The sequence below is a fragment of the Gobio gobio genome (genome assembly GCF_949357685.1).
Source record: "Gobio gobio genome assembly, chromosome: 3".
Classification (NCBI taxonomy): domain Eukaryota; kingdom Metazoa; phylum Chordata; class Actinopteri; order Cypriniformes; family Gobionidae; genus Gobio; species Gobio gobio.
In genome coordinates, this window is record NC_137099.1 from 29745359 (window position 1) to 29768726 (window position 23368).

The 23368-nt window shown below is 38.5% G+C and overlaps 2 protein-coding genes across 3 annotated transcripts in view; both read right to left on the minus strand.

The window, feature by feature from the left end:
- The window catches only part of sugt1 (SGT1 homolog, MIS12 kinetochore complex assembly cochaperone), a 57334-nt gene extending 50006 nt beyond the window's left edge, over positions 1–7328 (minus strand). The window contains exons 1-2 of one of the 2 annotated variants that reach the window (XM_079813049.1): positions 6611–7328; positions 6481–6529 (exon numbers count right to left, since the gene is read on the minus strand). In XM_079813049.1, coding sequence (XP_079669175.1) covers positions 6481–6529; positions 6611–6705 — 144 coding nt within the window. In that variant the 5' untranslated portion in view covers positions 6706–7328. The remainder of the gene's footprint in view (positions 1–6480; positions 6530–6610) is intronic. The other variant, XM_079813048.1, reaches the window with a different exon arrangement.
- Positions 7329–19550: 12222 nt separating this feature from the next.
- dnajb14 (DnaJ heat shock protein family (Hsp40) member B14) overlaps positions 19551–23368 on the minus strand; it is a 61451-nt gene continuing 57633 nt past the window's right edge. Inside the window, exons 7-8 of the mRNA XM_079812030.1 lie at positions 21140–21312; positions 19551–21048 (exon numbers count right to left, since the gene is read on the minus strand). Of these exons, the coding sequence (XP_079668156.1) occupies positions 20924–21048; positions 21140–21312 (298 nt within the window). The 3' untranslated portion in view covers positions 19551–20923. The remainder of the gene's footprint in view (positions 21049–21139; positions 21313–23368) is intronic.

Here is a 23368-nt window from a genome sequence, read left to right on the forward strand (position 1 = left end):
GGATTTTCATTATACCTCACAACAACTGCATAACCTAAATAAACACTCTCGCCTGGAAACCTCTACTTTCGATTGGTGCACTACCCTCGGCATTGCTCGACGTGCTCGCTATATCCATCCGTCTGCAAAACAACGATGGTTCTATGATTGCAAGTCCGCTTTGTCAATTCCTGTGATCTGGTCGCGGAGATCGAAGCGTTACCATAGCAACGAGACTCCTCATCGCGTTGGGACTCTCATACCTTTACCCAGAGATGCCGTCTACTCGTCGCGTGCTCCCCATCGACACAACTGCACTCTTTTGAACACTCGTTCCCTGTCTGGCAAAGGTGCACTGCTGTACGACATTACAATTGAGAGAAACCTGGATTTACTATTCTTGACTGAAACCTGGCAAACACCTGATAACTTCATTGAACTGAACCTTTTAACCCCTCCTGGATATAGTTACCTCACAAAACCTAGACTAAGTGGTAGAGGTGGTGGTCTGGCTGTGATCTTTAAGAACAATTATTAAGTGACTAAAATTTATGTTCTTGATGTTTCCAGTTTTGAATGTCTATCACTTAAACTTGCTGGTCCTGCTCCACTCCTGATTATATTGATTTATAGACCTCCGAGATATAACACAAACTTTCTATCTGAATTGACTCAACTTCTCACTCTTGCCTGTGCCCAGCATGATAGAATAATGATGCTAGGTGACTTTAACTTGCATGTTGATTCTGATTGTACCTCTGCAAAAGACTTTATGTCTGTTTTGGATTGCTTTGAAGTGTCTCAGCATATTGATTTTCCCACACATTCCCACTCTCATACTCTTGATTTGCTATGTACAGTTGGTATTGACAATGTGCATGCTCAGGGTCATGATTTGGGCATTTCTGATCATAAATTAATTGTCTTCGATTTCTCACTCCCTTTTGTAAAACTAAACACCAAAACTACAATATCTTACCGTAACCTGAGATCTATAACCGTTGACGATTTCTCTGCTGCTATTGCTGTTTCTGTTCTTCCATCATCACTCAACCTCCTAAATCCTGATGAGATAGTACTAACCTATAATCAATCGATCTGTGATGTTTTGGATGATCTTTCTCCATTAAAAACTAGAACTGTTCCGTCTACTCACTCCTCTCCCTGGTTCACTCCAGAACTAAGAGTTCTGAAAACAAAATGTAGGCGTCTCAAAAGACTTTACAAAAGAAAACCCCTTCTTGTGCATTCCATGGCTTTTTCGGGCTCAGTAGTGGAATATAAAGAAGCACTTAACATTGCACGTTCTGACCATCTGTCTACTGTCATCCACAAAGCTAAATGCAAACCGAAAGCTCTCTTTTCTGAAATAAACAAACTGGTTAAACCGTCACCCGTAGCTATAACTGGTTCTGTCGATCTCTGTGAAAGTTTTCAGTCATTTTTTCAACAAAAAATTGATAACATTTATAAATCATTTTCTTCAACTTCCTCTTCCTGTTTAACTCCATGTCTGATAGGCCATCCCCTGGACACTTTTTTACTCACTAATACATCTGTGGTTGAACAACTGATTATCAAATCTAACTCTACCACCTGTTCACTTGATCCTATCCCAACATATCTTGGTTATGTCGATTCAGCGGTTTGAATCGCCAAAGTCAATTGATTTCAGCAGTTTGGTGGTTTGACACGCGATCCGAATCATGATTCGACTCGCTGATTCATAACGCTTTGAAGCTTCATGATGCATTATTTTGAAATCGGTCATCACTATATAAGTCGTTATTTAGGTTTTTTTTGCGCACAAAAACTATTCTCGTCGCTTTATAAAGTTATTGTAGAACCACTGTAGTGAGATGGACTTTGTAACGACGTCTTTAGTACCTTTTATGGGTCTTGAGAGTGTACCGTGCATTGTGCCAATGGAGGCCTTTCTGAGCGATCGGATTTCAACTAAAATATCTTCATTTGTGTTCCGAAGATGAACGGAGGTCTGACGGGTGTCGAACAACATGAGGGTGAGTAATTAATGACAGAATTTTCATTTTTGGGTGAACTAACCCTTTAAGGTGACAACTGTAGACCTTTGTTTTAATTTAAAGGTACAAAAATAGTTATGACAGCAAAGGGTACATAATTGTACTTTTAACAAGCTACGGTACAGGCAAATTATGCAGCAAATCAGAGATCACAAAATCATAATTTAAAAGAGTTGTATATTAAAGTAAAACAGATTACTTTCCATCCAATTGGCCTATACAAGTTGCATTAAGAACTTCTTTACTAAGTATAACTGGATATTTACAACATCATATCAGTGTAGGATGATGATATGGCCTATTCAAATACCAAGAATATATCCTCTTTTACACAGTGGTGGTAAATTGGCTGTGAAAAGGACCTTTTCAAAAATACTGGTAAAATGTATTTTGTGTGAACAGCACATTTACCAAAAAAAAACTAAACAAAAAACGTTGTTGATTGCATTACTTTTTTTATTATCATTATTATTTTTGTTTTGTTTTGACTGCATTAGTGAAAAGGGTTTATCACTCAACTTCAAGTCATTATTTTTGAACAAACACTGTTTCCATAGCAACCAGAGTTAACGTCTGCTGAGATAACGCGATGACTTTACCAATCTGCCATTGGCTCTTCTGTTTAGAAGGCAGGAATCGCGCGTTATACAGTGAGTGCAGTGCACTTTCTTTCACACTTGGAAAAGGAGTGTGTGAAATGAGCAAAAATGTAGGTTATTTGTCCATCCTTGTTGAGTTTTTCCACTGATGAACTAATTCAGAAAACAATTGAAGCTGGAATACAGGTTAACGAAGATGAGGCAAGGAAATTCAGGGGTAAGTAACCAAATCTTGATTTTTCTGTTCATGGTATGCTACTGTTAACCATGATAACATTAAAGCATAACATAACGTTAACTTAAACTATCGTTAACTACACTAAGCATGTTATGGCTTGTTGCTAGTTGGATTACACACGTAACAGTTAGTTATTTTGTTCATTTAGTCAAGTAAAGCCGTGTAAAATGCTGTTTCTTGCTATCGCCATTTAACGTTAGCCCCTGCAGACTTTCGCTGTGCAACCCATTTTTTCCCGCGTCGTGCAGTCTGCTGTGGAATATCGAAATCTGCTCAAATTAAACAACATTTTTCACTTTAGCAACAACATCTTACATGACCTGACATGCAGGAAAAAATATTTTTAACGTTACTAAATTGAGGGAACTAAATATTTTTTTTTCTTTCCGCATGTCACGTTTGGGGGTCCGTAAACCCCACGATTTCAAAAGTGGGAAGTAGGAATTTTCCTATAGCACGTGAAGGCAGCATAATTTAAGCGTGCGTCTAGGATGCCGTTTCTATACCAACAGAAGGCTGAAGCTTCAGTGGCAGCTGCAGTGAATGATAACTTAATTAGTCGGGGATTGGTTTTTATTTCGAATTTTGGGTTTATCGGCCCTATTGCGCGTTGCTCTTTCTCTCATTCATAAGTAACGTTAATAAACTTAAGCCTTGTCTGTGAAACCAGGGGTAGGTCTCATTGTTCCTGCAGTTTAGTGTATTTTTTTTTATTTAAAACACCTTGTTCAATGAGTGTACAGACTTTTCACATATCTGTTTCTGTCATTATCTGTCACAGTCTAAGCATTATCTGTTACTGTTGTTCTGACAAAGAAAACTTGTGTTGGGGAGGATTCAACGTGTTGAGGCCCATGTGAACGTTCTACAAAGCGAGTATCGGAAGACACATCCAGACATCTCGACTGTCAAAGACCGCATGGCACGAACATTCTCCTGGAGACGTAGAGAAATCATGGAAGGAATGTCTGTGGAGGATGTGGTCAAAAAGTACCCATACTTAAGAACACCTGATGGAGTGAGTATCGAAAACATCTGAATGTTACAGGGAAGCAAGCTATTAAAGGGATAGATATTTACATTTTTGGGTGAACTGTCATTTACTCACCCTCAAGTTGTTCCAAACCTGTATGAGTTTCTTTGTTCTGCTGAACACAAATGATGATATTTTGAAGAATGTTTGTAACCAAGCAGATAGAGCAACCATTGACTACCATAGTATTTTTTCCCCTATGGTAGTCAATGGTTGCTCTATCTGCTTGGTTACAAACATTTTTCAAAATATCATCATTTGTGTTCAGCAGAGCAAAGAAACTCATACAGGTTTGGAACAACTTGAGGGTGAGTAGATGACAGAACTTACTTTTTGTTTTTTTTATGAAAATTAGCCCATGATTTACTCACCCTCAAGTCATCCTAGGTGTGTATGACTTTCTACTTTCAGACAAATAAAATCGGAGTTATATTACAAAAGTCCAGGCTAATCCAAGCATTAGAATAGCAGTAATAGTTGCTCTGTTTTTCAAGTCCATAAAAAAGTGCATCTGCCCATCATATAACTGCTCCACATGGCTCTGGGGTGTTAATAAAGGCCTTCTGAAGCGAATTGATGCGTTTGTGTAAGAAAAATATCCATATTTAAAAATGTATCAAGTAAACTTTCAACCGACCGCCTTCCGTGGAAAAGTGTTGAATGTTGAAGGTGAAACTCAAGATGCGTACATGATGTCATGATGCGCGTACCTGGTCGCGTTAGTCTTTCGATCGGCAGAGAAACTTTCAACAATTTTTCCATAAATTGAACAGGAAGGTGGCCAGCTATATGGAAGTCAATGGCTACCGTCAACTGTCTGGTTACCAACATTCTTCAAAATATCTCCATTCAAATGAAGAGAGAATTCATAGAGGTTTGCAACTACATTAGGTTAAATAAATTACAGAATTTAAAGTTTTTGGGTGAACTGTCTGTTTAATGCGAGTCTTCTGTCCAGATTTTTATCAGATATGTGGTTTTAATGTCCAAAAGTTGGCATACTGATTATAAGTGATGGTTGGTCTAATGAGGGACAAAAGTAAAAACAAGTCTGCAAAAGCTTGAGGGTAGGATGTGTTAAAATGCTTGAGAGTTTAGTATGCAAGTCTGATTAATGAACTGCTCATTGGGCCCGATATTTCAGTTTTGTATTTAAGCTCTGAAGGAATTGAAACACATTTTACATGTTTATTTTAAGTGGTTTTATACAGAATATCCTATATGAGTTTCAATTGAGTTGCTGAAGTTCTGTATTTTATACAAGAATTGTCACATTGTTTAAATGCTTGTAAAACGTGCACTACCTGTGCGCATAAAACTGATGAATTAACTGTTCGTTGGACATGATTCGTCCATTTCTGAAAGAATTGAAATTCTGGTAATTCTTGTTAATTGTTTACTTTTGTAAATAAAAAAAGTTGTGAAAAATGCACTGCCTCTGTTTTGTATTTAAAACTGGCACAGTATTGAGAATCAATGGATCATAAACTTTTGAACGGGATTATTTTAATACATTCAGCTATTTTTTGTCTTGTGGACTATATGTAAACACTTATGTAAAATATCTTCAGGTCAGTGCTAAATAAAAAATGACATGCATTTTGTATGATCTGTTTTATTTAGTTAAAATTATTCACATTTTCACAGAATCTGCAAGTGGTTCACATACTTTTTCTTGCAACTGTATGTTCTTATTTTTTGAACAGTTGAACATAGCTAATAACAAATTCCCCTGAACAACATAGCACATAACCGAACTGAACTGAAACCATGACTGTAAAACCGTGATAAAAACCGAACCATGAGTAAATTGAATCATTACACCCCTACTGTGCACCAAAGATTTGTTTCAAAGATTACTTTTGGCTGCTGAATTATACACTCAATTAGATTATATATATATATATATATATATATATATATATATATATATATATATATATATATATATATATATATATATATATATATATATATATATATATATATATATTTGTTTGTTTTTTGGTCAACTTAAGATTATATGTTTTTATCCACTTTTTTTCTCTATAATAAAGTGTATTCATGCTGCCTTCACGAGCTATTGGAAATTTCCCAATTCCCACTTCTGAAGTCGTGATTACGAGCTAATTGCATTTAAGTTTTGACTTGAGAGGGCGTTCATGTCCAATTTTTAAACTAGGAAACTAGTATTTACGTTACGATAATTACGAAGGCACGTGAATGCAACATTACGTTAGTGGATTCTCGGTGGTGTTTAACAAATAAAAGAATAGCCGTTTGTTCCACAAATACAGTACGTTAGACAGTAGGCTATAAGTTACATATAAGACTCCCCAGAAGGTAGCACAATTCGACAGCGAAAAATGCTACCCAAGTTATCAGACTGTGCCACCAGCATCATTTTCATGTGGTTTGAGCTTTATTAACGTCCATACCAACACCTATCCTAAACCTACCCTTAAAACATGCGTTGAATCGCCAAGCTGCCCATCGCGAGAGAGATGTTTGAATTCTTATAAGCACGTCTGAAGTGTTATGTGTAAGTTAAACTGCAAAAATAGTTGATACTAGTGAACAGGAGCCTACCTCAAGGGCTCTCTGTGGATCCTCGTCTATGAAACTGTCAGAGAAACGCCTGCAATGTAATCACATCATATACGTAAATTTGTGTATGTATAAAACGCATTTGTTAAAAAAAAGGCCTTAAATTACTCACCCGCCAGTTGCCATGGGTCCGCTATACTTTCCCTCTGAAGCTTTAGAAAGTTCTGGAGCAAACGGAGACGCTGTCAAGCTAAAGGAAGTAAACATGTGGGCCTGTCAATCATAGATAAGTGTTCATAGATTCCAAATTCGACCACTCCTAACATGTTAAATCGTCCGCCATCTTGGAACGGTCAACACCTCAGATGCTGTCGTCACAGTTTTTCAAGATGTGCATTGTGCACATTGTGCAGCCTCTGGTTGTACATGTATATTAACTCAATATTACAGGTTTTTAAACTATGATAACTTTTAATGTAGTGTTAGCTAATGCCTTCGTCTTGTTGTATTAAATCCTATGAAAATCATCTGATGAAGTATATTGCAAATTCATAATCGCGTATAACTAAGGTTGCAGACCCACAGTCAACTTGTTCTTGAGTGTTCACAGACTGGCCTTGACCGTTCCCAAAAAGTGCTAACGAGAAATCTATGTGTATGTATATCTATGTTATCAACCCCGCACTACTTCCGGAATGAAGAACTATGGAAAAAGACCTTTTACAGACTTTGGAAAAGACGTGACAAAATTCACTGGAATCATTCATTCATTTACTGATGTGACGTTAGGCACAGAGGCTTCGAAGCTTGTATTACAAAAAAAACGAAACATCTCACATCGAAGCATTGTATCGGAGCTTGATTCGTTTTGCCATAACCACGTGATCTGTGACGTCCAAAGCTTCGTTTTTGCCACAACCACGTGACTGTATCGTATTCTGATCCTATGATTCTGATTCAAAAATAGCACAAACCCTTTGCTAATAGTAAATCATAATACGAATATTTCTGCATGTTCAATTTCAGCATTAATACCCAGTTCACAAGCACTTCAACTGACCGTTCCACAATAATTTATTTTTATTATATGACATGAGCCATAACCCGGAATTAATGCCGCGTTCGAGGCAACCCGTAACCCGTGTTTTTCCATCCTTCTACCCGTGAAAGTGCACTGGAACGGCAGTCAAACCCGTGACTTCCCACCCGTGAACTCCTACTCCTACTAGATCTTTTTTTATTATTATTGTTAAATATACAAAGATTGTACATGTAAATCGCAACAATTATAAAACAAGACAAAACAAAAAATATGTAAAATTAAAGTAATTCATGCCAGGGGTAAAATTACAACAATTTAAAGTAACAAAAAGCTTCAGGTCTTTCTTGCTTTTTTGTTTTTAATTTTATCTAATGTAGTACCATAAGGTTTAATTTCTTTTATAAAATGTTCAAAGCTTGGCTTAGCTTTAGCCCATTTTTTCACATGAATGTGATATTTTCCAATTAAAATGAAAAGTTGTATGAGGAAGCACATCGTACTTTTGGAATCGACATTGTCTTGTACAAAGAAAAATATTACGTCATACAGATCAATTTGTATACATGTTCAAAACAATCTAGAAATGAAATTAGAGACATCAAAGTTCAAACCAAAACATTTTTGAATATATACAATCATAAAAAAGATGAGTCACAGATTATTTGGCATTGCCACAAAATTCACACAAGTTTTCAATATTCAAATGGAAACGTTTAAGTAACTCCTTAACAGGGTAAATTCTGTGTAACATTTTATAGGATACCTCTCTAATTTTATTATTGATAAAAAACTTATTTGTTATTGACCATACTTTTTTCCAGTTAATATTTTCATATTTAGTAGACCAAAACACTGTTGAACGAGGCAAATAGTTTGTTTTTAAAATATTTCTAATATATTTGTTACTGCATTTATCTTTTATTATATTAATATCCCCAATAAATATTGTATCACTACAAAAACTGGTTTGACTATCAGCGTTTATAGGATAAAATCCAGGGTTTCGCAATAGTGATACAACTCTGCCAGGGATTGCATCAAAGATAATAGCATATTCTTTTGGCCTCACAGGAATCATACATTTATTGAGAAATTCAGAATATGTTAAAAGTAAACCTTTTTCATTAAGCAACTGACTAATAGTAAGAATTCCATTGTCGTACCAAGTCTTATTAAAGATTGACTTTTTTTTGTACAAGATATCTTTGTTATTCTATATAATGTATCAATGCGGTGAAAAGTTATGTTTATATAATAATTGCCAAGCCAGCAGTGCCTGCTTATGAAAGTTTGCCAGTTTAACTGGGATTTTTTTCTACCGAAAAATTACATTTCAAAAGGAAATTAATGCCACCCAAAGAGTTAAATATGTAATTTGGGAAAACATTCCATATACTATCTTTATTTTTAATAAATTCTATTATCCATTTTATCTTAAACACATTATTAAGATCTGTAAAATGTAAAACTTCAAGGCCACCAAAGTGTTACAAACAGAGGTGACACAGAGAACTGATGACAGGGGTTAACAGAGTTTATTGACAGGACCAGGTAATGAGCGGTTGTAGTGGGTAACGGCAGGGTAATCCAGTGGAATGTCCTGAGGGCCGAGGACCCCGACGCCGTGGTGGTCGACCTCGACCCCGAGGTGCCGGTCTCTCAGGATGCGAAGAGTGGAAGGTTTCAAGCAGCTTTGGGTCTAGGATGTCGTGTCTGGGTACCCACGATCGCTCCTCTGGGCCGTACCCTTCCCAGTCCACGAGGTACTGGAGCTGACCACCACGACGCCGGGAGTCCAAGATTTCCTGGACCTGGTATGCCGCGCCGTCTTCTAGAAGAAGCGGAGGAGGGGGCTCCAGGGTAACGCCAGGCTCTGGGGAAACAGAAACAGAAGGGTGATGTGCTTTAAGAAGTGACACATGGAACGTGGGGTGAATCCGATACTGAGGTGGGAGTTGGAGTTTGTACGTGACGGGGTTGATCTGCTGCAAGATGGTGAAGGGGCCAACGAATCTGGGACTCAACTTCTTGCACTGCAGACGTAGTCTGATGTCCCGGGTCGACAGCCAGACCTTCTGCCCAACCTGGAACGTGGGGGCCTCTGAGCGGCGAAGGTCGGCTGTCACCCTGCGTCTGCAAAGGGCCCGCTGAAGTTGGTGATGGGCGGAGTCCCAGACCCTCTCACTCTCCCGGAACCAGTAGTCGACTGCAGGTACATCGGAGGTTTCCCCTGACCACGGGAAGAGGGGAGGCTGGTAGCCGAACACGCACTGGAACGGGGTGAGACCGGTGGTAGGCTGACGCAGGGAGTTCTGTGCGTACTCGGCCCATCCTAGGTACTGGCTCCAGGAGTCCTGGTGGCCATGACAGAAGGTACTGAGGAAACGGCCAATCTCCTGGATCTTGCGCTCAGTCTGTCCGTTCGCTTGGGGGTGGTATCCCGACGAGAGGCTGACGGTCACACCTGAGGGAGAGGAAGGCCTTCCATTCCTTTAATATGAACTGGGGACCCCTGTCCGATACTATGTCTTCAGGTATCCCATAGTAGCAGAAGACGTGGTTAAACATGGATTCAGCAGTCTCTAGGGCAATGGGCAGTCCTCGTAGTGGAAGAAGGTGGTATCCAGAGCAGATAGACGAGGCTGAATCCAGCTTCTTATTCGCAGCTTCTTATTGACGCTATCCGGTCCACCAGACGCGCGTCTTTGGTTTCTTGTTGACGCTCAACTTAGGGACCTAGCGGTTTTTCTCTTTTTCAAGCTTTTTAAGGCATTGTGTTGCTTTTGTGTCCATTTTCAGAATAAAAGAATAATATGTTAGCTAAGATTGACTGTAAAAATATTAAGGCACATACAATATAATCACAGTGTGCCTATTCTTTAAAGGTCCCATGGCATGGCATTGAGTACACAGCGCAAACAAAGACACAACAGCAGTAATCGAATGTAATCCAGTTTATTGTGGGGATAGCTGGCTAGCCCGTATACCCTCACGCTTACCCCCCTTCTGCTTAATCTCGCGTCGCGTTTGGTGCCTCCGCTGTGGGCGAGATGCAGTACTGGGGTGTTGAAGGCCGACCGGTCAGTGCAGCCCGAGCTTTGGCGTGCGTGAGGTTTATCTCTAAAGAGATGTGAGTCTGCTGATGTTGAGCAGAAACGACTGTATGCACATTTTAGAACAGATAGACGCGACGAGGACGTACAAAAACACTGACTCACAAGATAGAAAACACGAAAACACCGTTCTGTCGGGAGAGAGAGAAGCCGCAGTGTGCACGAATAATAAATAATTAGGTACACATCAGAAATCACTGATCACAGATCAGAAGGAACTGAAAAAAGACTTCTGTTTTCATTTGTACATCCAAACACTGAGAAACTGCCAGCGTTCACTCATTCACAAGCAATGATCTGTCGAGTGTTTGCATGGGCGTGCCAGATTCTCTGGGCGGAGGAAAGGGAGGTAACCGTTCCTGCTTGGACGTCAAACCAGGAGACTTCAGGATTGGCTAGTCTGGCCTGTCATTTTCTCAAAGGCAGAGAAAAACAGCCAGAACTCGGGTTTACACCGATCAACATTTCTATCCACTTGGGGACAATATTCAGGCTAGGGGGAACTCATATTAATGTTGAAAAACCTCATAAAATGAAAATTTCATGCCATGGGACCTTTAATTAGGCTATTGTACATGCCATCAGCTCAATTTAGGGACCATGTGTTTTTTTCTCTTATTCACACTTTTGATACTATTGTGTCTATTTTACAGAAAAGAATAATAAACTATTTAAAAAGATAATTAACACAGAAATATCAGTGAAGATGACTGTAAAAAATACAAATGTACATAAAATATAATTACATCATTCTTCAATTATTGCACTTGAATGCTTTGAATACATTAATAAATCAATAAAAGGTAAGGTAACTAGAGATTAATGCCAGCTCCAGCTTGGATCCAGCCTCCGAAGACTTCAGATGAACCAACACCAGATGACACCTACCCCTGCAAGGTCTCCAGAACATCAATTATGGATTAAATACAAAATGTATAATCATGTTATCATTGCTTTCAAATGCAAACTAATTTTGCTTAAATGGATATATGATATTTGTCAATACTGTAATTTGTAATATCCTACAACATTTGGGGAAGTAAAACATTTCACTGGTGATTTATACCCATCGTGCTTGAATATCATCATTCAAATTTTCAAAGATTTTTACTGTAGCGTTATGAATTTATGGAACAACAAATTTGACAAACGACAGTACAGTAAGAACCTTTACATTAATGGCACCAGTGGCCCATTTGGAGGCGCTATATCTCGGCTGCCTTTATGGGTGCATTCACAATTCCACTGGGCCTTTATACCCAGTGTGCCTGACTGTCACCATGCATACTTAAAGACATTTTTACTGTAGCATTTTGAAGTTATGGATTCATGAATTTGACATATATGACAATACAGTTAGAAGAGCTATTGCATTGTTGGCCCATTTGGAGGCGCTATATCTCGGCTGCCTTTATGGGTACGTTCACAGTTCCACTGGGGCTTTATACCCAGCGTGCCTGACTGTCACCTTGCAAAATTCCAGACATTTTTACTGTAGCATTTTGAAGTTATGGATTAATGAATTTGACATATGAGAATACAGGTCGAAGAGCTAGTGCATTGTTGGCCCATTTGGAGGCGCTATATCTCGGCTTTCTTTATGGGTGCATTCACAGTTGCACTGGGGCATTATACCCAGTGTGCCTGACTGTGACCATGCAAAATTCCAGACATTTTTACTGTAGCATTTTGAAGTTATGGATTAATGAATTTGACATATGACAATACAGTTAGAAGAGCTAGTGCATTGTTGGCCCATTTGGAGGCGCTATATCTCGGCTTTCTTTATGGGTGCATTCACAGTTGCACTGGGGCTTTATACCCAGTGTGCCTGAATGTCACCATGCAAAATTCCAGACATTTTTACTGTAGTATTTTTAAATTATGGATTAATGAATTTGACATATGACAATACAGTTAGAAGAGCTAGTGCATTGTTGGCCTATTTGGAGGCGCTATATCTCGGCTTTCTTTATGGGTGCATTCACAGTTGCACTAGGGCTTTATACCCAGTGTGCCTGAATGTCACCATGCACAATTCCAGACATTTTTACTGTAGCATTTTAAAGTTATGGATTAATGAATTTGAAAAATATGACAATACAGTTAGAATAGCTATTGCATTGTTGGCCCATTTGGAGGCGCTATATCTCGGCTGCCTTTATGGGTACGTTCACAGTTGCACTGGGGCTTTATACCCAGTGTGCCTGAATGTCACCATGCAAAATTCCAGACATTTTCACTGTAGCATTTTGAAGTTATGGATTAATGAATTTGACATATGACAATACAGTTAAAAGAGCTATGCATTGTTGGCCTATTTGGAGGCGCTATATCTCGGCTTTCTTTATGGGTGCATTCACAGTTGCACTGGGGCTTTATACCCAGTGTGCCTGAATGTCACCATGCAAAATTCCAGACATTTTTACTGTAGTATTTTTAAGTTATGGATGAATGAATTTGACATATGACAATACAGTTAGAAGAGCTTTTGCATTGTTGGCCCATTTGGAGGCGCTATATCTCGGCTGCCTTTATGGGTACGTTCACAGTTCCACTGGGGCTTTATACCCAGTGTGCCTGACTGTCACCATGCAAAATTCCAGACATTTTTACTGTAGCATTTTGAAGTTATGGATTAATGAATTTGACATATGACAATACAGTTAGAAGAGCTAGTGCATTGTTGGCCCATTTGGAGGCGCTATATCTCGGCTTTCTTTATGGGTGCATTCACAGTTGCACTTGGGCATTATACCCAGTGTGCCTGACTGTGACCATGCAAAATTCCAGACATTTTTACTGTAGCATTTTGAAGTTATGGATTAATGAATTTTACATATGACAATACAGTTAGAAGAGCTAGTGCATTGTTGGCCTATTTGGAGGCGCTATATCTCGGCTTTCTTTATGGGTGCATTCACAGTTGCACTAGGGCTTTATACCCAGTGTGCCTGAATGTCACCATGCAAAATTCCAGACATTTTTACCATAGCATTTTGAAGTTATGGATTAATGAATTTGACATATATGACAATACAGTTAGAAGAGCTTTTGCATTGTTGGCCCATTTGGAGGCGCTATATCTCGGCTGCCTTTATGGGTACGTTCACAGTTCCACTGGGGCTTTATACCCAGTGTGCCTGACTGTCACCATGCAAAATTCCAGACATTTTTACTGAAGCATTTTAAAGTTATGGATTAATGAATTTGACAAATATGACAATACAGTTGGCTGCAACCTGGTCTCGTGAAAATGTACCTCTGGCAACGTTTTTGCAAACCGCCAAAATACGTACCAATATGTACATATCACTGCAGTTTCAAAGTGAAATGAACACTAGAGGCAGTAAAACAAGCACTTTTTATCGGTTTTTTTTTCCATGTAAATGAATAAATTTTGGAGTTTGCGTCACTTAATCTGCTCCATATGCTCGGCTATTTTTATATAATAAGTTTGCTCAGTAGCTCAGCTGGTACAGATTTGTACTTGTAATAATGAAAGCTCAGGTACGAATCCCGTGAAAGACAAGTCATGATAAAAGAGCTCAAAGATGAGTTCACACAAGCTAACAAGACATGGTTACTATTGTATTTTTGTCACATTTGCTTTTGTTAACACTATCGGTTAGGTTTAGGGTTTAGTGTAGGTGTACGTTAAAAAAACAATGTCACAAAACGTCAGATTGACGCTCATCTGTTCCGGGAAAAAAACGAAGCTTTTGGCGGCACCCAGTGGACATATCACTTTGAAACTGCAGTGATATGTACATATTGGTACGTATTTTGGGGTTTGCAAAAACGTTGCCAGAGGTACATTTTCGTAATGAGACCAGGCTGGTTAGAATAGCTATTGCATTGTTGGCCCATTTGGAGGCGCTATATCTCGGCTTTCTTTATGGGTGCATTCACAGTTGCACTTGGGCTTTATACCCAGTGTGGCTGAATGTCACCATGCAAAATTCCAGACATTTTTTCTGTAGTATTTTGAAGTTATGGATTAATGAATTTGACATATGACAAAACAGTTAGAAGAGCTAGTGCATTGTTGGCCCATTTGGAGGCGCTATATCTCGGCTTTCTTTATGGGTGTGAAGGGTCAAGGGTCAAGCCAAACATCACTTGTCTCTTCATCAGACACATATCCTTCAAGAATGATTTTATGTTCAATATTAAAATAAGAATGAATGATAATCAAGTTATAACAGTGTCCTACATTTGATAAATCAGTTCTCTATATTCAAGGAGTTATTTTGAATATTGTAGTGTTTTAGTTGCTCTGTGCTTTTGAATCCAGCTCTGATGTCTGTGTCAAGATGTGCTGACAGGAAAATGTCCTTGGTGTTTGAAGTGAGAAGAGCTCAGCATGTGTTAACTGTATGTCTTCCTAAAGCGACCCCCGGGGTCATCTATGTTACAGCTATGTGACTCTTTTGGGGACTCAAAATGTAACAGAAATGTACCTCTCTGATATACTTTTCTTTCTTTATAGAATAGAATAAAGTCACTTCTGTACTAAATGTAGTATCAGCATGTTTTGCAGATTCAGCTTTGTTGATAGTTAGTTAAGATGTCCCGACCTTGATGGAAACTGTTTTTCTGGGAAACTTGGTGTGTGCGTCTCATGATTCTGTGCAGATCCAGTATTGGAGATGGTCCTTTCTGCAAACGATTCCAGACTTTGAGGCGTCTTTTCTGTGACCTCCGAGGTCATTGAGGATTAATCTGGGCCTGGGCGACACGGAGTCTACGCATTTTTAGTGATATATGCTCCTATCTGTCTACGTGTGGAAAGTTGCTTACATTGCATGTTGTTAGAACCAATCAGAATCATTCCACATGGCAGTAATGACGTGTCTAGACCTTGAAAACCGTATAACTGTTCAGAAAATTGTATGTACGTTAGACGGAGGCGGGGAGACTGTTAGAGGGAGCGCGGCCTACGAACTCCTCTTGAAGCTGGCTTCTGCTGATGAAACTGCAAACTATTCTTCAGTAAAATTTTCTTTAATTAATCTGACTCCTGACTCCTGGTCTTCATTTTTCACTACTGGTCCTGGGTCCTAAGCTGTTACCCCAACAGGTGCATTCACAGTTGCACTGGGGCATTATACCCAGTGTGCCTGAATGTCACCATGCAAAATTCCAGACATTTTTACTACAGCATTTTGAAGTTATGGATTAATGAATTTGACATATATGACAATACAGTTAGAATAGCTATTGCATTGTTAGCCCATTTGGAGGCACTATATCTCGGCTGCCTTTATAGTTGCTTTCACAGTTCTACTGGCATATTATACCCAGTGTGCCTGACTGTCACCATGCAAAATTCCAGACATTTTTACTATAGCATTTTGAAGTTATGGATTAATGAATTTGACAAATATGACAATACAGTTAGAATAGCTATTGCATTGTTGGCCCATTTGGAGGCACTATATCTCGGCTGCCTTTATGGGTGCGTTCACAGTTCTACTGGGATATTATACCCAGTGTGCCTGACTGTCACCATGCAAAATTCCAGACATTTTTACGATAGCATTTTGAAGTTATGGATTAATGAATTTGACATGTATGACAATACAGTTAGAAGAGCTGTATTGTCATATTACGATCTCATGATCTCATATTAAGATCTCCTGGTCTCATTACGAAAATGTACCTCTGGCAACGTTTTTGCAAACCCCAAAATACGTACCAATATGTACATATCACTGCAGTTTCAAAGTGATATGTCCACTGGGTGCCGCCAAAAGCATTGTTGGCCCATTTGGAGGCACTATATCTCAGCTGCCTTTATGGGTGCGTTCACAGTTCTACCGGGATATTATACCCATTGTGCCTGACTGTCACCATGCAAAATTCCAGACATTTTTACCGTAGCATTTTGAAGTTATGGATTAATGAATTTGACATACACTTTGGCATTTAAACGATTCCCAATTGGCACTAAGGGGCCTAAAGTGTGCCAAGAAAACATCCCCCACACCATTACACCACCACCACCAGCCTGCACAGTGGTAACAAGGCATGATGGATCCATGTTCTCATTCTGTTTACGCCAAATTCTTATTCTACCATCTGAATGTCTCTACAGAAATCGAGACTCATCAGACCAGGCAACATTTTTCCAGTCTTCAACTGTCCAATTTTGGTGAGCTTGTGCAAATTGTAGCCTCTTTTTCCTATTTGTAGTGGAGATGAGTGGTACCCGGTGGGGTCTTCTGCTGTTGTAGCCCATCCGCCTCAAGGTTGTGCGTGTTGTGGCTTCACAAATGCTTTGCTGCATACCTCGGTTGTAACAAGTGGTTAATTCAGTCAAAGTTGCTCTTCTATCAGCTTGAATCAGTCGGCCCATTCTCCTCTGACCTCTAGCATCAACAAGGCATTTTCACCCACAGGACTGCCGCATACTGAATGTTTTTCCCTTTTCACACCATTCTTTGTAAACCCTAGAAATGGTGGCCGTCTGGCACCAACAACCATGCCATGCTCAAAATTGCTTAAATCACCTTTCTTTCCCATTCTGACATTCAGTTTGGAGACATTCACGTAATTACGTGTTTACGCGTCAGTTTCACACATCTTGGCCCTGTTGGCCTTCCATATGATATTCGCCTCAATCCGCGCAAGTTGAACATTTCATTTCTTGAGCGGAAAATTCACAAGATGCGTTGTCGCGCAAGCCAATCAGTGAAGAGCTTATTGACACGTCCGGTTTGACAGGTAATCAAACTGGGCACCTACAGCTGTCATCCCCAAGTAGTGCTGGAAGCATAGCCTGTAAAAAAAAATATGGACGTAGTATCCGTGACGTCACCCATAGGATTCTGATGAGCAGTTTTGAAGCGTAAAGTAGAGTCGAGGTGGCCGTTGCCATCTTGGCAGCGCGTCACTCCAGGATAACAGAAAATGGGCAAAAAGGCGGGACGTGGGTGGAGCTGAGGTGACGTGATGACTAACAGACTGCACATAAATGGCTATCCACCTGTCACTCAAAGTGGCCACGCTCTTAATTATGCAGAACTTTAATGCTTTATATAATCTAAACGAATGAGTTTAAAAAAAATAATCCTCCTCACAGTTGTCATGAAGGGCAAAATTAGTCGTATAGACCAAAACCACAATTTGTACCAGGCTGTAAACATGTTTTATTCTGCTGTAAAGTTGGGCATTTTAACATGGGGCTCAATGAGATTCTGCTCCCTTCTGGAGCCTGTCCCTAGCGGCCAGTCGATGAATTGCAGTTTAAGTCACTTCTGTATTGGCTTCAAGAGAAACTGCAGGAGGTTGCCGCTTGGCTGGAAGCGGCTGTCATCCAGGTGTAGTTCCTCCCCAAGAAGACAGTGAAATTCAAAGAGTTGTGTTTGCCTCTGGGTGGTGCATTGAACCCAGACACGTTGGCGTTTGGCTTTCCAGCTGTAACAGTGGTGGTGGTCACCCTTGACTTAAAGGTGCACTATGTAAAACATTTTCAGTAAAATATCCAAAGACCACTAGGCCAGTGTTATATATTTTGTTCAGTTGAGTACTTACAATATCCCAAATGTTTCCAACTATTTGTAAATCGTGAGAAAATTGCTATTTTAACCAAGGAACCGGGACGTGTGAGGAAGTCGCCTGTTAATTGCGTCATATCTGTGTTACCCTTGGTCTCCGGTTTTATTTTGCAGAAACGCTTAACTCTTACTGCAGTGTGCAACATGTGTCATAGCAGCCGCCAAGCAAACGCAAAGAGTAATGTCATAACATAATTTTCAACACACTCAGATGTGTCTAATATGATAAACAGAGCTGCGTTACCTCAAACTAATGACCGGAAAAGGTGAAGTGGCGCCCCGGCGACTGTGGCATAATTAAAGTCCCACCGGCGACTATGCCATAATAACAGTCCTGCTGCTCGCGAGGCGTGTGTAGCGTTCATCTTATTAACAATCGCTCCAGCGGCCTTGCTCAGTTCCTATAACACACGGCCCTGCTCTGCTTCATACTACAGTGACGTTAATAATCGCATCCATGAACATGATTTCTGCCCGAGTCCTATCCCGATTCTTTTCCACCGGCTGTGAGGTGAAAACCACGTCCCAAGATTCTGCGCTCAAACATGGCGTCATCAAACTACACCTTTGTTTTGAATAGACGACCTCTAGTGGACGCAAAAGTTACATAGTGCAGCTTTAAATAAATTGTTTCTTTTACGAAAACCTCGGACTTCTACAACAGGTACAGAGCAGCAATATTTGTTATCTTCAACATGTTTGATGGCGGAAAAAATGTCAGAAAGAAATGTTTATGTGCATGAAAACACTCCTCATTGCTTGATGTTTTTATTCGAAAAACAAGTTGTCCCGCGAATAAACTAGAGCAGTGGTTCTCAAACTTTTTAGACCAAGTACCACCTCAGAAAATATTTGGCTCTCCAAGTACCACCATAATGACCAACATTAAAATACAGTAGCGTGGTAGGCCTAACTATTCAGCTACATCTCTGCACAGTTCAAAAACGAGGCAGTTTATTCCTATCCTAATAAGGATATTAATTGTTGTCAACCACTTTAACATTGTAAATACAGAGTTTGTACATTAACACTGCACTGTGCTTACATACAGGTAAATAAAATAATTAACTAATGATTAAATTAAAATGTGTTGTACTTAAATGTGAAAAAAAGTATTATGTTTTAACATTACTTTTTAGTGATTCATCTGCATACCACTAGAGGCAGCCTGAGTACCACTAGTGGTACTCGTACCACACTTTGAGAACCACTGAACTAGAGCGAGTAACGCGATGCGAATGTTCACATCTCTTTTGGTGTGAGTGAATATTTGCACCGCGTTTCGAAAGGGAAAAAGAAACAAATGAATTATCAACAACAATAAAATAAATTTTTCCTAGAGACAAATTCAAAGATCAAAAGTATTTGGTGATGTATAGCAGCGATATTACATTAAAGTTTAACAATGTGTAATTCTTTTTTTATTATTGATTGGCATTAAGGACTTTTCAAAGACTCCATTTCTAGCAAGAATAGTTAACATTTTAGGTATGAATTTCACAAATTTATTTTACAGGTGCAGTATTTATTTAACATACAAAATATAGTTCACAACATACTCAAACATTTTGATTCTGTGTGTAAGGGCATATAACATATTTTAGAGATAACTTATAATTTACATTTCTTGGGGCAAATAAAACAAAACTAACATCAGACCAAAATGTTAAAGACAAATCACAGTTATAAAACAAAGTAGCCATAAATGTCCAATACTGTTGCCATTTTAGTAGCATCTTTTTCTTTACTGGCTTGATCTCAGTCCTACAATATAGCATTAGAATGTCTACCGTTTCTTCTTCCACTGCCTGTTTAGCTAATCTGTCCACTTTTTCATTTCCTTTAATTCCCACATAAACTGCACTGTTGTAAGACAAATAGACTTTGAATAATATCTTATTATATCTGGCTTTGTTTCTGGTTGTTGAGTATCAATACTAATGCCAAACATAAGTCTGAGCATATGACAGCATTCCAAATGTCTAAGTCATAAATTGTACTGCTAGCAGAATGGCCATCTGTTCTCCTGTATACACAGATAACTTTTCAGTTATTCTAGCCTTTTTTGTAAACTTTAACTTTGGGAAATTGACTGCCACTCCACTTGGCCTCCATTTGAAATCTTGCTCTTATTGCCTCAATTTCATTACGCCCTTCTTTTTGTCCTCACACCAGTAATGTTCGATTTGGATGTGGAATAATCCATAAAGAAACAAGTGCATATACTGTACATTTTCAATGAGTGAAATTTTTAGTTGTGTGGACTTTCAATTGATGGAAAAACTAATGAGAGAATATTAAAAAATATGTTCTGTTCTGAATACGAACAGAATAGTAGTCCTTTATTTAAAAGCTTATATTTCATCTGTACAATTTAAGGTTAATTAAGATTCAAAATAGTGATCACTTCATGTTAGTAGCACTATTAAAACTTGGCAAGGAGAACAACATTGACATGGAGTCAATGCAAGTTTGGGTTCAAAGTCAAGAAAGAAAAAAGGTTGTGATTCAAGTGTAGAACATCTAGGCCCATTCCCCACTGTTTAGTGAAGTCAGACATAATGGAGAGATAGATTAAAATGGGTAAAAATTATATTTTTCTCAGCTGATTTGCTGTACTATGAAGCAAAGCATATTCCAGAAGAAAATGAGACTTAACATTTTTAATGTTATCTATAAGAATGTTTAAAAAAACAACAACAACAAAACAATACATTTATACAACGGTGTCTTATTTTCCTAAGTGTCTATTAGTTTCTGTTTGAGGTTTATCCACCACGGAAAAGGTTGTTTAATCTGTCCAGCTCTTTGCAGTTCTCCATGGTCATGAGCTCAGCCTTTCGCTGTAGTCTTTCGTCTCTGTAGACCTTAGCAGCATACAGCAGATCTGTTTCTGAAGGGGATGACACGATGACAAAACTGATTTTATTACGACATCAAAGCACATACCTAGGCAATGGTAAAGATGAAATAATGAGACATACTTGTCTGTCTTTCCTTCCAGCAGTTGTTGCGCACATTAGAAACATAATCATCCTCTACATTCTTCTCAATCTTTAGCAAAGCTGAGCCCTTATATTCTGATTTGAAATCTCTGGTGACAAAATAGTCCACATGCAGGTTCTCAGTTTGTCTCTTAACAGTCTGTCCTGTGGACCTAGATGTGAAGGAGCAGAGATCACAACCATTACACAGTATGAACATTTAGAATTTAATGGTACAAGCATATAAAAGTGCTAGAACCCAATATATTTATTCAGATTTTCTTTCTAAACATTAGGGTAACATGAGGTAAGATGAAACCCCCGAACCCCACCCCATAGATGGCAAAAATCTTATCTCAGCACTTTTGATGAATGACTATCATTTAATTTTTTTTTCCATTTAATCTAAATATCAACATTTGTGAAATATAGTCAGCTGAAACAGTTTTGAGGTTAATTGATTAATTAGTAATTATGACATTTTATGATGTTGAATATCATCGTTTTTTGTGTCTATTTTAATGAGGGATTTGTGGACACATCAATGTTTTTGGATTTGTGAAGTAAAAGTTATAGTTTTTATTAAAAAGATATAAGTAGATAAGATGACCCCCTGTGGTGAAAATCAAGTTTTAAATGTTGTTTATGTCTGGTGTTTTTAATGTGCTTTCAGCAAAGTCAATACCATTGCTGAGTATTTTCTTCTTAAAACTGCAGTGAAAAAAACGTAGTTTGAAATCGTCTGTGTTTCTTATATTACAAACTACCTTATAACCAATCACAACGTGCAGGTGGGCATTAGCATATCATTAACTATGCTCTGAAGCAGGGGAGTCTAAAGAGAAGTCAGGTTATCCAGGCACATTTTTCGGTTGATATGAAAAATCGGATACATAGGGTCCAGCAAACTAGTGGGTGAAGTATGTATATTAAGCATCTTCCCCCATGTTACCCTATTATTTGCAGCCAAAGCACCACAGGTGATGAAACCCATTACATTTGTTCAGATTTTCTTCTTTAGTATTATTAGGGGTCATTACAGTCAAGCTGCTGGAATAAAAAAATTAATAATTATAATTATAATGATGTTTTATTATGAGCTACTGCCTCTATGTTCTTTCATTTGCGCCTTGTCAGTAGATCATGGCCAGAACTTTCTACTTCCATTGGAAGGGGATTCCATTTATGGGATTGCGGTCTCATGCTAATTTGCGGTTTAGTAAATCTTGCCCCTAGTATAGGACTGGTGCATGTGCATGAAAAACATTGTTTAAACACTTTTCAATAAAGACCTGTAAAGCTTATATTCATTTTACAAAATTCTCTTTAAAATACTGTATTCACTCTTCTGGGCAAAAAAAAAAAAAAGGGCCAAGACAAAAATGACAAAATATTTAGTGGTCTTTTAACGATCTTAACCATTTTAATCACAAATCACTGGTCAAGAAATTAGCAAGAATTGCACAAATACAGTAGATTGCACAAATGAAGTAACTTAGCATGGAATAGCCTTGCACTTTGTTTTCTTTAAATCATTAAGCTGTGTGGGTAAACTTGCAGACAGCTGTTTACAGAAAGAAGAGTAAGTGTTGTTCCACTCAATGTTAATGGCTTCAAACAGTTTATGAGTAGAGTTGAAAAATGTCTCCCAGTTTGTTTGAATTTAATGCAAGACCAAATATTCACTATAGGGTTCAAATCTGGACTCTGACCAGGCCACTCCTTGGTTGTCTTTGCAATTTGGGCAGGAGCATTGTCTTGTTGAAAAATAATATTGGATTATTCCTCTTTAGATAACTTTTCATTTGTGGGAAGCAAGCCATTCTGCAATATTCTCCTGTACTCTAAAGCATTAAATTACATTTCACAGTGGATTAGCTCACCAATACCAGCAGCTAAAAAGGCTCCCCACACAATGACACCTCTTCATCATCGTAGAGATGAATTTATTATTATATATATTTTTGAAGACACTGCTCTAGAACATCACCACACAACTCTGCAGAACCACTCTGAATCAAACTCCCCATATTCTGTCAATAACTTAATTGTGTCTTTGTTTTTCTTTATTTTTGAGACAGCAATGGCTTTTTAAGTAGTGTATTTGCTTAAATGTGGCTAATTTCCTGACTAATAATTTGTGGTTAAGACTTTTTTTTTACCCAGGAGTAAATATATATATTTAATATACACACACATATACATATATACATTATATATCACACACAC